The 18,204-nt window shown below is 54.1% G+C and overlaps 1 protein-coding gene across 20 annotated transcripts in view; it reads right to left on the bottom strand.

Annotated features, from left to right (window-relative positions):
* Nucleotides 1-18,204, bottom strand: part of NRXN2 (neurexin 2) — a 100,694-nt gene that overhangs the window by 50,959 nt on the left and 31,531 nt on the right. For 13 of the 20 annotated variants that reach the window (XM_039244812.1, XM_039244819.1, XM_039244807.1 and 10 more), the window contains 5 exons: nt 15,180-15,203; nt 6,977-7,138; nt 5,791-6,229; nt 2,010-2,396; nt 1,628-1,831 (listed from right to left, as the gene is read on the bottom strand). In XM_039244812.1, the coding sequence (XP_039100743.1) occupies nt 1,628-1,831; nt 2,010-2,396; nt 5,791-6,229; nt 6,977-7,138; nt 15,180-15,203 (1,216 nt within the window). The remainder of the gene's footprint in view (nt 1-1,627; nt 1,832-2,009; nt 2,397-5,790; nt 6,230-6,976; nt 7,139-15,179; nt 15,204-18,204) is intronic. The other 7 variants (XM_039244820.1, XM_039244811.1, XM_039244805.1 and 4 more) reach the window with 1 other exon arrangement.

Consider the following 18,204-nt stretch of genomic DNA (forward strand, 5'->3'; position numbering starts at 1 on the left):
AGACCAGGGCCACTCATGGGGTCCTGGGCTTGTGCCTTCCTCCTGTGACCATTTCAGAGGTGAGAGGGGACATGGTACAGACCATGGAGTGCTGGCCAAAGCATTTTCCCTTCCCACTTCCCCCCTGCAGCACCGCCACCCACCACCCACTCTGGGGGCTGTGACCGTGGTCAGACGCTGAGCTTCTGAAGTTCCCCAAGTCTGAGGCCCTTGCTGCTTGCACACCCTCCTACCTCTGCCCCTGCCTTGCTCGGCAAATCCTTGTCTTATGGGTACAAATGCCAAGTGGTCTAAAGGGGAAAAGGAAAGACATAGTATACATTTATTAACAAGGTAATGGGTCCCCAAAAGGCCACTGCCTCTGTCCCACAAACGGCCTAGAGACCAGATATTTAAAAGCTCAAATCCTCTGTGTTCTCTCTAGTTGAGGACATGACAAGAAGCCTCCCTGGCCCGCATCTGTCTACGCCACAGGCCATCAGGGGCTATACGTCTATGCGATGAGAGACACTAGTATAAAATGGACAGCTGTATGCCAGCCTGGATGGCTGAGGACCTCCAGCTTCCAGTCTTCCCCAGGCTGAAGCCCTGTGACAGTAGGCTCCTTGTTTCAGTTACTATTGTAACCCAGGTTCACAATACAGTGGCACTTACAACATGTCCCATAAATATGAGCTGAATGAGTCCACCTGCTGTGTTTTTTGGTTTTGTTTTTTTTTTTGGTTTTGGTCGGGGTTTTTTTTGCCCCAAGCAGCCTGATGGTGCCCTTCACGCAGACACCCTGGGGACTCCCTGCAAAGTGGAGCCTCGGGCTAATCTGGGCAGGGGCAGAGACAGCGAGAGTCCCTGATGCCCTCCGCCCCCCATCTTTGTTAGAGGCAATGGGAAGACACTGTGCTTTAGGGCACATGACCTGGCTTTGAGTCTGGGCTCCAACCCCAACCATTGTTGGCTTTGTGACATGGCATGAGTCAGTATGTGAATTTCACAGTCTATGGCACAGGCCTCGCACAGCCCATCAGGTGCCCCTGTGGCTTCACGGGGCAGCCATGGGACTCAAATGTGAAAGCAGACAAGGGAAGATCTGTCCCAAGGCACCCAGCGTCACCTGCGCACACCTGGACACGCAGACAGACACGGCTCTTCAAGCACAGCGCCCGTGAGAGTGGCTGCGGACACAGCCAGGCGCTCCTCGCCTCTGGATCGCCGCTGCGCTGGGCCCAGGCCTGGCGCCGCTAGGCACCTGCAAGTCCTTTCCAAACGAATGACCCAGGGAATGAGTGCGTGGATGAGCTGACAACCAAGAAGCTATGCTGTAGACGTGTGTATGCAGAACAGACACCACCAAACCCAAGTGAGTGCCCTGGGAGGGCAGCTGTCACACCCAGACACACTTGGGTAGATGGCACGGCCACACTTGGGGAGCCCCCCATACGCAGAGCATGGAGCATCCCCTACACCATGCATCCTTGCTGGGGATGAAGCTCTTGGGGGCTCTGGCCCCGGGCCGGCACCTCCCCACCTCCCACTCTTGGGGGTGCAACCACCAGCTTCTCCAGACAGAGGGGGTGTGTGTGCTCAGAGGCAGGGGCAGGGAAGGGGCCAGAACACAAGGCGGGGTGGTTACCGAGGTTGACAGTGAGCTTCATCTGGCCCCCGTCCAGCTCGAGACGCAGGGTGTCGGCTGACTCCCTGGAGGTGGTGGCCATCATTAGCCCGTAGGCCCGCTGGGACATGAAGCGCAGGGACACGTCCTCCGCCTCCGTGTGCATGGCGTTCGGCAGCATGATTTTCATGTACATGGAGCCATCGTAGCTCAGGACCGTGGCCTCTGACCCAGGGGCAAGGGAAGAGGGAGTCGGGGTACGGCCAAAGGCCGGTGGAGGGAGAGAGAAGACCGAGAGGATCGTTACGAGGGGAACAGACCAGGGCTGGCCTACGAGGGGCACCCTGAGGAGGAAGGGGCACAGGGAGGGCAGCAGGGATGCCTGGAAGGAGAGCAGCCTCACCTCTCTCACAGACCCGCCCCAGAAAGCCGGTCCCAATGCAGTCGCAGACGAAGCGGTTCCAGCCCTCTCGACAGATGCCCCCGTTGCGGCAGGGCGCAGACGCACACTGCTTCAGTGTCTCCCGGGAGCAGAAGGGGGCGATGCCCACCGCCCCCTGAGCTTCGGCCAGGCCCCGAAGATCTCGGCTGCGCCCATCTATGAAGAGGTCCCGCACACAGCCCACGTAGCCAGCCCGGAGCGCCGCCGTCCACACCTCCGGGGGCAGGGGCAGGTCCACCCGCCCCCCCTCAGGGAGACCGCCCAGGTACAGCTCGCTCTCCAGGTCCAGAATCTCACTCTCCCCAGTGGCCAAGAATGGCGTGCTGCGGCTGTTCACCGAGATGGAGCCTAGGGATCAAGGGAGAGCAGGCCTCAGTGAGGACGGCAAGATCAGAGTCACCGCAGGCCGGCAAGGGATCCCAGACCTCCCACCCCACGCCCTGCAGCAGCCCCAGGCCAGAGGCTCAGCCTTACTCGCTGCTGCAGATACTACTTGGCAAAAACTCAGGTGAGCCGGCTGCAGGGTGCAGTGGGCCTCTGTCCAGACCTCCCCCTTTGCCACCCGAGTGAGTCCTCAGAGGATATACAGGAGGTGGACACGCCCAAAAGGGCTGGATTGTTCAAGGGTCATTACCCCGGCCAGTCCCTTAGACCAGAAACCAGAGGTGGGGAACACTAAGGAAGCTGCAAGGTTTGAATCCGAAGTGTTTTCCCCCTACGAACATTTATTGAACGTTAGTGACTGTATGTCAGGCACTTAGCACTTCATCGATGTCACCGAGCCTCCAGGTAACCCTATGAAATCAGCCCTTTACGATCCCAACTTGAAGTGGCAGGTGAGGCTTAGGGAGATTGGGGGACCTGCTCAAAGTGCCACAGAAGGTGAGGAATGGAGCCAAAGTGCCATCTAGGCAGGAGGACCACAGAGCCTGCGCTGTCCAACCCTCTGCCCGGTGGACAAGATGGGCAGGCAGATCTGTTCCTGGAGACGGACACAGGATGACAGTCAAGAGAGAGGATGCCAGGCACGGAGTGCCTGCGTTAACTTCTTTGGAAGAAAAGGCTGGTTATCTCAGAAAAAAAGATTTGGGGGGCACCTGGGTGGCTCAGTCAGTTAAGCGTCTGACTTCAGCTCAGGTCCTGATCTCACAGTTCATAGGTTTGAGCCCCGCATTGGGCTCTATGCTGACAGTGCAGAGCCTGGAGCCCACTGTGAGTTCTGTGTCTGCTTCTCTCTCTCCTCCTCTGCCACTCATGCTCTGCCTCTGTCTCTCAAAAATAAATAAACATTAAAAAAAAAAAAAGATTTGGGATCAAGTGGGAGCTCTAAAGCCTCTACTGAGAGATCTTAAGAAGCAGAAGCCTATATATCAGAAACTATTCTGTGTATAATTTTCTTCCTATACTTTTTCCTTATTCTCTTCTTTCTCAAGAAGATTTCTTAAAAATAAAAAGGGAGGCAAGGAGAATTTGGTCTACATTAGGCACAGGGGTGTCAAACTAAGGAAGCAGAGGGGAAGTCCCCTCTGCAGATGGGACTCTGTCTGAAGCATGTTTTCCTCTGCCCAAAACCTTTCCAGAACCAGGGAAGCCACTCCCTGGGCCCCATTCAACCTGGCCCTCGCTTGTTCTCTCCCTGACAAGGTGTCAGATGCTCCGGGGTCTGGGTGCGACAACCCGCTCCTCCACCAGCGCACCCCCCACAGTCTGGTACTCCAATCACCCACATCTCTATTTGTAGCAGATTCTCTAGATGCCCGCTCTTGCCACCAGCCACAGGGCCTCCTGGACATGAACGTTGCCCAGCAAGAGTGCCATAAATGAACCAAATGTGGGAGAAGGAGGAGACAGGGAAAGGAAGAGGTGGGAAAAGAGTGTATAACGGAAAGTCAGCAAAAGGAAATTAGAGCGAGTACCAGCCTTGCTCCAAGAGCCAAGTGTCCATCGACAGATAGATGGACAAACAAAACGTGGTATACATACAATGGAATCATGTTCGGCCACACAAAGGAAGGACACAGTGACACACGCTACAACATGGGTGAACCGGAAAACACGCGAAGTAGGATGAGCCAGACACGAAAGGACAATTGTGGTAGGATTCCATGTACAGGAGGTCCCTAGGCAATTCACAGAAACAGAAAGTAGGATGGTGGGTGCCAGGGGCTGGGGGGCGGAGAGGACCAGGGAGTTGGTGTTTCATGGGGACAGAGTTTCAGTTTGGGAAGATGAAAATATTCTGGAAGTGGATGGTGGTGATGGTGGTACAACAGTGCAGATGTCCTTAAGGCCACTGAACTGTGCACTTTAAAAATGGTTAAAATGGTAAATTTTAGGTTATGTGTAATTTAACACAATTAAAATACAAACAGGGAAAAGGTCACGGAGAGCTTTGTGGGGCGGATTGCCTCAAGTCTGGGCGTCGGTGCATAAACCGTGGGACATCAGAGAGGACCAGAGCTGGTGAAACAGGAACCCAGAGGACCAGCCAGACCTGGCGTGTGGGCTCTGGAGATCTGTGGGAGATTAAGGGGACCCCCTCGTGAAGGCAGAGAGGGGTTCTCTGCAAGACTTGGACAGACTTCCGATCTAGAGTTACTCATCACCTGTATGGAAAGCCTGGGAGGCAGCAAGTGTTCTGTGAAGGCCGCCCCCCACCCCCCGGTACCACCATGAGACCGGGGGAGGAACCCATATACGGTGAAGCCCAGGAAAGGTGACATTTCTCTGGGGAAGAGAAAGGAAGAAACAGTCAACCGTGAAAGGCTGATGCTTCCAGGAGCCACAGTGTTCCTGGGCGGAGACCATCCTTCCACCCAGTCTCAAGGGTCGGTGCGGTGACCACAGGGGAGCATAACAATCTAGCTGACGTCAGTAAGTGCTTAAATTGGATAATGTGTCAGCTCTCCTCTACATCAACTCGTTCTCTCATGGTCAACATGATGGAAAAGAGTAAAGAGGGAACTGGGCAGGAAACAAGAGAATGGGAAAAGAAGACCCGAAAGGAAGAGTGGAGGAAAGGGTAGCAGGAAGCAACACAAGGTTTGAGAAACAGCACCTGCCTGGCCCTAGCACTCGCTGCCCTGCTGTTTTATTGTGCTAGAAACCTCACCAGGTGGGAGTGTCAGGTCGTTTAGCATCTGTGCCCCCCCTCCCCCAACAGAGCATGCGCTCAGTGACAGCAAAGACTGGAGTCCACTGCCATCGCCATCCCAGCACCTTGGACAGCACCTGGCACCAGGTAGGTACTCTGTCCGTTAACTATCAGTTGAGTAAGTTAATAAAAGAAAGTTGCATGGACCTAACTAGAAGAGTCATGGTTGGGAAGATTTTTTCTTTTAAAGAAGAATGGGATATCTTCTCTGTGTTAGGCACTGTGCTAATGCTTTTACAGGTATTCTCTTATTTTCTTCTCTCAAGCACCCCCAGTGTAATGGCTCCTTTTATAGGTAATGAAACTAGGGCTTCAGGGGGGTGAATAAAGGGCCTAAGGTCACACACACACACACACACACACACACACACACACACAGTAAGCAGGAAAGCTGAGGTGTGAACCCAGGTCTGCTGACTCCAAGCACTATGCTCTTTCCATCAATGCACCATGACAGAGGGACAGTGAAGGGGCTGACAGGGCCAGAGGAAGGGGAAGCACAGTAGTGGAAGGGGCCTGGAAAGAATGTCAGGGCAGGGGAAGGGGAGTGGCCAGGAGGAGAGTGGAAGGGACCAGAGGCCTCCTGACCTTTGCGCCCGTCCCTCTGGAAGTCCACGTGGCACCACTCGCCATCGTTGACCTTGCGGCTAGATGCCCGCAGCTTGATGCCCCCAGAGCCCATGTCCAGCAGCAGGTAGAGGTAGCCATCCAGCAGCTCCATGGCAAAGTAGTCGGCCCGCTGGGCGGAGCTGTGGCTACCGGCCCCGGCCCCTGCCCGCCGGCCCTGGCTGAAGAGCAGCAGCCCATTGGGCTCAGTGGTACGGAAATCTAGGGAGATGGAGCCGGTGCGTTTGGCACTCCAGCGGGGCAGCGCCACAAAAGCCTCAGGACTCTCAAAGGTCACAGGGTCCAGGGCAGCCAAATCCTCACAGCGGAATGACAGGTCCCCCTGCAGCTTCATCTTGGGGTCCCCTTCCTTGGCCAGGCGAGACAGTTCCAGCTTGAAGTCATTATTCTTATAGACCACCTGCAGGGAGGGGTGGGGTCAGGGATGAAGAAGCAAAAGCAGCTCAGGGCCTGGCCACTCGTGCCCAGCAGCAGCAGCTACCCCATGGTGGGGGGAGGGAGGGAACGGCCCCTGCTCAATGCTACCAGATCACTGGCTTGGGCCTCTGTTCTAGAACTTCCTGCACAGAGGCTGTGAACAAGCACCTCCCTCACCCCACTTATTTTCCGGGCTCCATCTTCCGGCCCAGCACTAGCGGTACAGCCCTCAGTGTCTGCAGAATTACAGCACGTAATAAGGGCTAGAGACGCGCTGCTACCATCTGGCTGGCATTTTCTAATTGACCAAGAATTTTTATTTACACTCTCATCTGCTCTTCACACCCACCTTACAAAGGAGGTACCGACTACTCATTTTACAGATGAGGAAATGAAGAATTAGACAGGTCAAGGGACTTGGCCAAGGTCACAGAGTTGGTGAGTGGACGGGCCACGACCAAACACAGGTCTTTAGCACTCACACCCAACATTCTCTCCTCTGTACTGCAGCTGCCCTCGAGGGTCCTCTGAGAAGCTGGGGGACTTCAGAAGCTCAAGGAAATGACTTCTTGATGAGTCAGTGGGGCTTAGGTTTTGAAGAGGGGAGGTCTCCCACCACCTTGGAAGGAACAGAGGAACCAGGCAGCTGGCCAGGTCAGACTAAATCGTGCAGAAGACAGGGACCAAAGGGTTTCCTGGCTGACCCCAGGCCCTTCCTAGTCCTACTCACGTCCTTCAGGCAGCCCATAAAGTTGTTGCTGACGGGCGAGCCCGGCAGGTCAGCTGTGTTGGGACTGCCCCCAATGTAGAAGAAGTCATCAGAGCCCAGCATGGTGTAATCCTCCTGCGTGTAGCCTGTGGTGGTCAGGATCCCGTCCACCGAGATGGTCACCTGCCCAGCCCAGGGAGGGAGGGGGAGAGACAAGGAGACAACCGGCATCAACTCCCTGGGAAAAGCCACGGGCTGGGCAAGGGAGGGGCCAGGGGGCTGCGGGGGAGGGGGACCCCCATTTTTATGTCTGCTTGTCTTGGAGAAGGAACAGTGGGGGGAAAGAGGGAAGGCAGGAAAGGAGGCAGCACAAGATTTGATGGTTTCAGGGTGGGCTAAGGCCTGCCCTGCGGCCCCCAGCTCAGCAGGCAGAGGCCTAGAGGGTACTCGGAGGGCTCACCATGAAGAACACCAAGAAGCAGTTCCTGGAAATGGCTCCAAACAGGAGTAGAGACCTCAGGACAAGGCCCCATTCTGGGAGGATGCAAATGGCATCCTCACTTCCCTCCTCGAGGTGCTCTCTGGATCCTCATGTGATTTCAGAGTGTCTTTTGTAAAGAAGGTAGAGAGCACCAATTCACCTTGGATCTTGGTGGCTTTGCCTCGCCTGTAGCCCTTTCAGAGCACTGAAGAGTCTTTTCAGCCTTAGCCCAGCAGGGAAATGGGAGACGGTAAGGGCATGCGGAATGGGAGCTCAGATACTACTGGGGACAGTTGGAACTTCCTTTGGGACACATAGCGAGCACCCTTCGCCCTTCGGGGCTGATTCCCATCACCACTACCAGCACCCTAACATCAAGGGCTCCCACCGGCCCATGCCCTCTTCCTGAGTCTGTCTCTTTACTTCCCAGGTCCCTCTGTAGACCGGTGGCTCTCTTGTGTCCCAGGGAGAGGGTAGACCTTTACCTACTCACCAACCTGCCCTCTTTTCTTCATTGTCTTCCCTTCTAACATCACCATCGTTACTCAGAGCCAGGTTAGGGAACAGAGGGTGATGGGGCTAACCTCATGACACCTTAACCCTGGGCTGAAAAGTCAGGTAAGAAAGCAACATGGGTAGGGATGGGGGAGTAACTCAGTGTTACAAAGAAGGGAAAGGGGCTCAGGAGGGGCCTGTCGAAGGCAGAAGTGACCTTGGCGAGCAGTGACAAATGCAGGGAACTCTCTGTCTACCCACTCCCCAGATGCCCACTTGGTCATCGAAAATTTTAGCCATAGGAGCAGCCCACAGGGGCTCCAGCGACCCAACAAGGTTGTCAGGGAAGAGCCAAGGGCTTCAGGAGCACGAGTGTTCCCTCTAGGAAGGCTGTGGCTTAGGACGGTGCCCTGGGAAAAGCAGGCAGGCTTCAGGAAGCTGGCTCACAGTGAACCCAACACTGTGCTCCCAACAGACCACAGTTCACCCCCACTTCCCAGCCCCAAACATGCATTAGCACCCCCTTTCCAGGCAAAGTCTGGAGACTGGGGTCTTCCGGTCACATCCTGGGATGTCCCCACCCACACCAGTCCATACGCACATGCCACCAGCCAGCTTCCCGAGACTGGTCTCCAGGGTTCCATTGTCACGGGGGTGGGAGGAGGGTGTTAGGAATTCCTAAAGAACATGGGCAGAATGAGGCAAGGGGAGCTTCCCCCACAGGGCCCTCGAGCCGGGCTGGGGCCTCACGAGTACAGCTGAGCAAAGCGAGGGCTGAAGGGGCCCCCCTCCTGGGAACCATCAAACCTTGTGCTGGGGGGTACCAGGTTCAAGGACAGGAGGTAAGGTGGTGTCTTTGTGGGAGGGGGCAGTTTGAAAGCCTTTAGGTCTTGTTTTGAGGGGAGGGCTGGTCATAATTGTTTATTTCTTCTTCCCTCCACCCACCCGAGGCTGGGAAGCAGGGATCTTGGGTGGAAAAGGGAAGGGTCAAAGTATTAGTCACAAAAACATGCAAACAAGATTAGAATGGGCAGAGGGGGGCTGGGGAAAGGGCAGGAGGGGGCTGGGATGAAAGGACGGGATAAGACAGGGACAGGTGGTAGGTGAAGGGTCTCCTTTGGGCAAATTCAGTTCTATTCTGCCCTGTGCCTCCACTCCACTCGTGGTGCTACACTGATTAGTTCCTGAGCCTATGTCTGGCCACCCCAGTTAGAAGGTCAGCACCTGAAGGACAGGCACCCGCCTGATATGTCCCTGTAACCACACTAGTCCCAGCACAAGCCAGGGAACACGTCATAGTCCTTAAAAGTAAACATCAAGTCACCTTGTGACCCAGGGAAACACTGGGCTCTCACTGCCTGTGTCCGATCTATAAGCCCAATATCTCGGGAGCCTGGAGTGTACAGGCCTCCACCCTCTGACTGCTCTGGTCACGTGCCCCTGCTTCTGTGCAGGGGGAAAGCCCTGCCAGCCCCGAAGGTCCTCAGGAAGAGGCTCTCCTAGCCCCGCTCAGTAAGTTCAGCCGTCCAGTGCCCTTGGCCACTAAGTTAGGTCCTCCCTCCCCAGTCCCAGCAGCTGCCATCACCCCCACCCTCTGGGCTCTCTTTGGCCCAATCCATGTGGTGAGCTCATCTGCCTTTGCCATTCTAGACCTGGGGGGGGGGGCGCCCTCCTCAACTCCCCTTCGGACTAGGTATATATCTAATCTTTCCCACTACAGCTTTATGCAAATCAATGCCATGGAGTGCCTCTTCGGGGGTGGGGGGAATACCTTCCTGTGTGTCCCCCAAATTTACAACTGGTTTTTTAGAGCAGCCCTGGCCCAGGGGCTGGGGGAGAGGGTAGCAGGAGACAGGGTAACATACGGAGGTGCACGGAGGAAGAGGGTCAGCCTGTGGGTGGAGGAAGTTGAGGAGAAATGGGGAGACGGGCACTGGGTGGAAAGGAAGCCAAGAGTAAGGGGATGGAGGACAGTCTCTGGGGAAGGCAAGGAGGGAGATGACGGAGATTAGTAAAACCCGACTGTTCCCTCAGACAAATCAAAGTCCAGACACAAAAATGGCGGGTTCGTTAGTAAAAGCAGGAAACAGGGGAGTAATTCCCCCGTCCCCCTCCACCCCAGGGGTTCATGATGCCCCTACCCCCCAACCCCCCCTCCCCGCGCAGCTTCTGGAAGGGGTGGGGCCGGCGGGGGAGGAGGGCAGGGGGGCCGTGCGACACAACAGCCTTTGCAGTTAGGGCACATGCAGGTTAGAGGGCCAGGGTTGGGGGCCAGGCCCAGCAAGAGAGGTGAGAGAAAGGCAGCCGCAGGTGAGAAGGCATGCGGGGCCAGGGGAGACGGGGAAGAGCAGAGATGGAGGCGAAAGAGCTGTGGGCGCAGGAAGGAGAAGCTTCCTTCCAACGGAGGAGGGGAGAGGAGTGCACCTCTAGAACAGAGACATTTATGGGTTGAGAAAGAAAGGGAAGGAACATGAGGCTCAGACCTTCCTCACCAGAGAGTGACTCAGACGTTCACCGGCACCACCCATTCACTACTGGTCACTGACCCAGACACACCTGCTCACACACCACATCATGCTGGAGGCAGTGGGAGGAAGTCCTGAACGGCTCATTTCCAAGCATCCACCTTTCCGTCATCAGCACCATGGCTAGCACCCGAGACACAGCAGACACTCAACCCATACCAACCTATCAGCCCAGACAGGCAGGGGCCCTGAGTGAGGACTGACTAGGCCAGCGGGAATGAGCCACAGCTCTGCCCTGGAAGAACCATGCCCAGCTAGGGAAGAAGGGGTGGAGCACCGAAGACACAGAGGCCCAGCCTCCTTCCACGCCCCAGGAGCACCGAGGGTGGCTGGAGGTGGCTACAAGGGGCAGCCTATGACCTGGGTGACCTGGGTGGGGTCCGTACCCTCCCTGCTGGGCCCACCTCTCTTCTACTCTGTTCTGCTTGTCTCCTCTTAGGGAGACTGGTAGGATGTGAAACCTGGCTCTGTAGACCCACAGGTGCACTCCGTGCCTATCCTGACACAGGAAGAAAGGCTGATGAAAAGGGAAAGACCCTCTGCCATCATCCGGACTCTTTCCCAGCTGCCTGCCAGGATCACAGGGTCACTGACCTCCCCTTCAGGGGAGAATAAGATTGAGCACAGGTGTTTTTGACTTGTGGATGGGCTAGATGGGTTTCTGGGATTTTGAAAGCCATTGACAATGTATGCAAAGTTGCCTCCTTAGTCCACTGCCGTCATCAAATTCTCAAACGGATCTCTGAGCCAAAGGCGGTTAAAAACAGATAGTTTAGGGAAAGGCCTGGGCCTCCCCTTAGGATTGGGTGCAGTGGGAGTAGGGCAGGGAGACGGGAAGGATGGCTGAGGGAGGTCATGCACCCCTGCTACATGTTTAAATTCTGCCATCTGTACGTGTTAGGGAAAAGCTAAAGAGAGAATCAGGTTGGAAATAGGAAAACGACTCAGCCAGCAGTAATGGCCTTACAGTGAACCCTGACATCTGGATTTGATGAAGCCTGGGACTAGAGGAGAAAGACGCCAAGCCAGAAACCTTGAGTTCCTGTGCAGGCTTTACCATTTTCCAGAACAATCTTTGCTTCTCATCTGTAAAAGGGGTTCAGTGGCCTCCATCGTCCACCCTTCTTCCAGGCTGAACCCGCAGATTAAATGAGGTAGCCGAAGTGAAGGCACTGGACCCTTCCAGAGCTGCCATGTAGCCCTGGGTTTTCTCTAGGCCTCTGTTTCTCCTCTGTTAACTGAGAACAATCTCTGATGTCTCTATATGGACATTTGTCAAGTTTAAATTATATTCAGAAGGTGAGAGCTGTTGAGAAGAATCAAAGACCCCAGGGGTGCCTGGGTAGCTCAGTCGATTAAACGTCCGACTTCGGCTCAGGTCATGATCTTGCAGTTTATGGGTTTGAGCCCCAGCTTGGGTTCTGTGCTGGCAGCTGAGAGCCTGGAGCTTGTTTCGGATTCTGTGTCTCCCTCTCTCTCTACCCACCCCTGCCACTCATGCTGTCTCTCTCTGTCTCAAAAATAAATAAAAACTATTAAAAAAAATTTTTAAGACCCCAGTGTGTGTGCGAAGAGCTATTATTATTTTTACAAGAAAACTTCAGGAGCAATTGGGTGGCTCAGTCTATTGAGTGTCTGACTCTCAATTCCAGGTCAGGTCATGATCCCAGCCAGGGTGGTGAGATCAAGCCCTGTGTCGGGCTCCACAATGAATGTAGAGCCTACTCGAAATTCTCCTTCTCTCTCCCCCACCCCCCTGCATCTCTCTCTCTTTCTCTCCCTACAAAATTAAAAAAATAATAATAAAAAAACAAGAAAACTTCCATCATCCTGACCATACCTGACCCAAACTTCTCAACTGACTGGCCTCTTTGGACTATACCTACCCTCTGCCCAAGCAGAAATGCTCAAATAACAAGAAAAGAGACCACATACAAATGCATTAGTAAGATAAACTCAAAACCAACAGGAACCTGGTTGAGGAATACTTGGGAATAAGAACAGGGTGAATTCCGTCTTTTTGGGGCCCCAGGCTCTGACTCCAGTCTTAGCCTAAAAGTGCGAATCCCCAGGACAGGTGTTTGAGGCTGCTCAGGCCACCGAGAGGCCACCAGCTCTAATCATCAAGCAGTGACACTCACACCGTGGACTTTAAACACTCAGAATTTAGCGGGACTTCCCTTGCCAAGGCTGAAACCAGACAAGGCTGTTTGCCTCTTAACCAACTTAACCACGTTACTCTGTCTTTCCTCCTCCTCCCCAGGCCAACTCCTGAGGCATTCTGGGGTTTCTTGCAGTTATTTTTGGGACTGATTCCTACAAAGGGATGATAATAGCATCTCCAGGGGGCCAGAGATGCTGTATTCTCCAGGGTTTGCTATAGGAAGGGAATCACTTCTTTACAAAACATCCTCACCCTGGAAACACTGAAATAATCAGTTGACGTGGTACAAAGATTAATAAAATTATGATTCTCTTTGCAGAGTACAGGTGCTTTCACTTCCATCACCCTACCTGATCTTAACACTGACCCCATGAAACAGACAATGCAGGCATGTTGCCACCCGTTTGGTAGCTGAGGAAACTGACCTTTGGCTCAGGTCCACGTGGTCAGTTTGTAACAGAATTGAGACCAGAAGGAAGGCCTACAGTGCCCTAACTCCCAGACGGTATTCCCCAGGTGTTTGGGGGTGTGCCACATGGGTTTATCTTGCCTCCTTTCTGTCCCCAAAGTCACAGGTTGGCTGTCCAGGAAGCTCTGTAAAGAAAGAGTTCCAGATGCCCAGCTCCCAATGGGCACTCAATGGCCTGGCCTGAGGGATGGGCAGCACCTAACTTCTAGAAGCAGCAGCTAGAGGTGGGATGGTCCTGGGGACCACTGCGCAGTTCTGTGGGAACGTCAGGATGACTGGGAGTGGGGGCTTTGGGTCTGGGAAGGGTGGGGGTGGCTGTGGTTATGGGCACTACTTCGGGGACAGGGCAGAAGATGGAGCTACCGGGGGTCTGTGGGTGCGGGGAAACACGAGTGTGTGGGAGCATCAGGACAGGCCAGACGTAGCCTCACACCTTCCTGGAGAGGTGGGGGAGCCACTCAGACCCAGAGCCCCAGCTATCAAGCTTCCCCCATCGCCAGCCAGCCAGCCACACACAGATCCGCAAGGCGCGGAAGGCCAGGCAGCTGCCCCAAGCAGCGCAGGCCCCACGGGAGCAGACACATCCATCTGCAGGGTCCCCAGCCTGGTGCTCAATCACTCTGCATTATTAATAGGCGATGAGTAACCGCCTGCTGCTGCAAAGCCAGGACGGGCAGGCACGAGGGAATCCCGGGGGATGGCACACGGCACAGCCTGCAGGCACACGCTCTGAAGCCAGGAGAGGAGCAAAGAACCAGCCCCAGCTCCTTCCCTGTGCCCGCCATCCCGGCCCCCAGACTTAAGGGCCAGCCCCCGCGGCCCGCCTCCACATGGAGCCCTTCCCTGACTCAAACATACACACGGTCCCGGGGCCCCCCACCTCCCCGGCTCATTCCAGCACTTACACGTGTGGAATCACCAGCAGCAGCCCACAAACATACAGCCCAGTCTCCCGCTAACACCCCCTAAATGTCACACCAACATTTACACACAGCCGCACCCACACACCAACACACACCAGCTGCGTTTACACAGACACCCACATCAACACTCACCGGGACTGAGCCCAACCCAAACAGAGGAGCTTGGCAACAACTAGCCTGATTCACCCCTGCTGCACCTCCTCCTCTCATCCCCTCAACAGGGAAGGGAACCACCCCATCAGAGGCCATGCAGGACAGGCACGGGGCAGGGATCAGGGGAGATGGTGGGAAGGACGACAGAGTGACACACAGTGTTAGTCAGAGCAGCAGAGTGGTGGGGGAGACTGGACACTATCCCTCGTGGCAGGAAAAGACCATTCATGCCATGCAAATGTGGGGGTGGGGGGAGACAGAACCACGAACCCTCAAGGCTGGGGAGTGAGGGAGGGGATGTCACCTCTTCCCTGGCAGCCAGCATGGGACAGCCCCCAATCTGGTATGAACTGCCGATTGGAAGGAGCTCTGGACTGGTCCCAGGCCACTCTGCGTCTCGCAAGGCCATCCCCCCTCTGGGGACCTGCCCGGCTGGCTGCCCCCGGAGGTCTCACTCCCAGCCCCCTCTCCCAACTCGAGGGGCCTGTCCAGGAGCTGACAGTGAGCAGAGCGTAGCATGTCATGGGATGGTGTTTTCCATGGATTTTCAGGAGACCAAGAAAGAAACTAAATCAAAGAGAAAAAACGAGGGAGCAGGGGAGGGGAGGGGGGGAAAGGAACAAAATAAAGCAATAGAAATAAGCAGCCTGGCATCGGGGCTGGTCTAACCAGAGCCGATGAACGTGGGGCGGCCCAGGTCTCTCTGGCCAGGAATCTGAATTCAGGAGTCGGGGTTATAGGGTAGGGACAGGCCAAATTCCTTGATTTCCATTTGCCTTTTGGATTTGAGTTTGGACCAAAAAAGAAAGAAAAGGGAAACAGGAAAACTAAAAGAGAGAGAAGCAAAATCTAAAGACTGTCCAGGACGCCAAAAACAATCAGAAGAGCAAAATAACCAAAACCAAACGGGGAAAGGAAACAAAAGAGGGAGAATCGAACAGCTAAAAAAACCCACGGCAAACCAAACGGTAAGACAATTAGAGTGATATCTACCAGATAATGCAGTTTGTTTACCATAGCGTGTCCAATTCCTGCGTGCTTCACCGGAGATATGGGGGAGGGGGTGGGGGGGCCAAAAAAAAAAAAAAACAACAACAAAGACAACAACGAAAGAACAGAACGGAAAGAAAAGAAAAATAAAATGACCAACTGTGAAACTCAAGGAAGGAGGAAAAATATATAGCCATATATATTTGGTTGGTTGTTCAGACCCTCCCACCTTAGGCTCAGCTGAAGTATTTTGCTTAAAGAAAATTAAATTATAATGGGAGGGAGAAATAAAACACACAAAAAAATTAAAGCCCTTCTTCTCCCAATCGCCCCCCCTCGAACCCCTCCTCTGGATTCCTCTGCCCCCCAACCCCTCCCGGAAGAGCCGGCTGCAGAGAAGGGGAACAGTTAAAGACCTTGGTTAGTAGAGAAGAAAACAACAAAAGAACTGGACCAGGAAAGCAAAGACTTAAAGATGGCCGACATTCCGCAATGAGACAGAAAGGTTAGTTCGGTTTTTCACTCATACCTCACCCCACCTGTCCCTGCCCATCCCTTGGTCCCCTGGGTTATAAGCGTGTTAGTAACACACACAGAGTCGGCAACGGGGTTTTCCAACAGAGGGTGAGAGAGGGAAGGCAGGGGGTTAAGAAGCAGACCCAATTATGCAGTATTAGTAAGTCCTTTTAGCTGAAATGTTAGGGAGTTGAAGGGAAGGCGGGAGGAGGGGGAACAAGGGGTGTGAGAAAGGGATGCATTGGCTATTGACTCGGGTAATGGACAATGGGTTGTTGGCTAACTGGTCAACCAGATGGCTTTCCAGAGAACTGGCCAACTGGCTGACCAGAGAGCATGTCGAGTTAATGGGTTAACTGGTTGGTGATGGGCCAGCTGTCAGGCTGGGAGAAGAGTGGCCAACACCCTAGAGAATCATCACAGGACTGGCTAGAATGGGAGGTAATTTCATTTGGAAGCGAAGGGAAGAGGTTCCCAAGGAGCGAGGGAAGGGATACAGGTGTCTGCTTTTTGCGGGCATGGAGGATAGGCAAATTGATTCAGGGAGTCATGGAGGGCACGGGGCAGCTCCTCTTTTATTGTTTCCGTGAGAAAAGAGAGAGAGAGAGTCACCACCAGAAGAGGGAAAAAGAAACCTTGCCCTCCATGGGCTGGCGCAGGGCTCACTTGCATGGCACCCCTAATCCCAAACCCGCCTCCCTCTCCTCCCGCTCTCCCACTCATAGCTCACCCGTCCTTCCTGACTAATTTGATTTTTCAGAGCCCATATTTCCCCCAAAGTTCCCCGGGTTCTTCAAACACCCCACCCTCATTCTCTTATGTTCCTCTGAGCAATCATCCCTCCTGGAATCAAGTACCCCCCCCACCACCACCCCTGTAAGTCCCTGGAATTGGTAAAGCTTTCCCAGCAGCCCAGTCTCTTCCCATGCACACCCCATAGACCCCTGAGCCTCTCCTCCCCACAGCCAGCGCTGGAAATCCGTAACTCCCACATACCACACCATAAAAAGGGACATGGAGGCCCACCTACCTCTAAAACCTCTTACTCCTCCCTAAGCTATAAGCCGGCCTCTTCTATCCCAGCCTTCCATTCCACCCCTGTGTGGCTCTGAGTTTATTTTCTCTTCTCAAGGCCAAAGGCAGAGGCAACAGTCACCTTGAAAATCAACCCTGGTCTTTGTGGAGGAGACGTCAGTGGGACTTGAGGCAGCTTCACCGACAGAATCAGAGACTGTGGGACACCATTGCGGGATGTCCATTACATACTAAACTGCACCCCCGAGAATGTGATTTCGAGAAGTCATCTAGGGACAGATCCATTAGCTACAGCGTTGTTATAACCAGTGGGCACAGGACTAATTGAGAAAGACACTTAATAAGGGCCTCGTATGATGAAAAATAACAGAATTTAAGATACAGCAGCCGGAAGTAGTGTTGAATGGCCAATACAAATTATTGGCGAGGCAGAAGCAGGTTCCCTCACGGAGAGGCAAGAGTCTCACATGCAGTGACTGGTGCGAGGGACTAACCCTGTCACACGAGGATTAGCACGACCAGCCAGCAGGACTGGCATGAAGTGAAGAAGCCAACTGGTCAGGACAAGGAATGATCGGTTTCAGGGCAGTGAAGCCAACTGCATCCAAAAAGGCAAGAGTTGGCTAATGTCACTGACTCATCCAACAACAAACGGACAAAAGGTGGGGGGTAAGGGGTGGGGGGGTTGGAGCTAAAATTCCAACGACTCCTGGTTGTGGAGACTAACATACGGGGGAAAAGAGAATGGTTTTCTTTTTTTTTTTTTTTAATGTTTTTATTTATTTCTAGGAGAGAGAGAGACAGCGTGAGCAGGGGAGGGTCAGAGAGAGAGGGAGTCACAGACTGAAGCAGGCTCCAGGCTCTGAGCTGGCAGTCAGCACAGAGCCCAACGCAGGGCTCGAACCCACGAACCGCGAGATCATGACCTAAGCGAAAGTCGGACGCTTAACCGACTAAGCCACCCAGGCGCCCCAAGAGAATGGTTTTCAACCTTCTTGGACAACTTTTATTTTTAACAAACAGAACAGCAAATTAAGAAACAGGACGGTGAGGGAAGAGACATGCGCTCAAAGCCCGGGCCTTGCACTAACATCAAGACCATCCTGGCTTTCTCTGACAAACAGCAAGGTCAGAGTTAGGTGAGATGGGGGCACGTCCAGAGCCCGGACAAAGATGATCGTGAACAAATTAACTAGAGTGGGGTTTGCACTGGAAACCATTCCTGGTGGGCTGTGACACAGCACAAGCCCATGGCTTCCCGAACGCCAGGATCTGGAATATGGAGCCTTCAGCCTAGCAAGCGAGAAAGGCTTGTCCCCACTCACAGACTCAAGATGGCTCCTGGAGTCTAGGAGCATAAGAACGACAGTGCACGAGCAAGGAAGAAGGCATCAAGTCATCAAGTCATAGAGGGGAGAGGTCAGTCATTATATCCAGGGGTAACCTACCCCCCTCTCCTCCTTGAACTCTGGCCGTAGCTCCAGCCCCTCAAGAAAGC

Source organism: Hyaena hyaena, unplaced genomic scaffold, assembly GCF_003009895.1.
Source record: "Hyaena hyaena isolate Hyena2069 unplaced genomic scaffold, ASM300989v1 scaffold_248, whole genome shotgun sequence".
NCBI classification, from domain to species: Eukaryota; Metazoa; Chordata; class Mammalia; order Carnivora; family Hyaenidae; genus Hyaena; species Hyaena hyaena.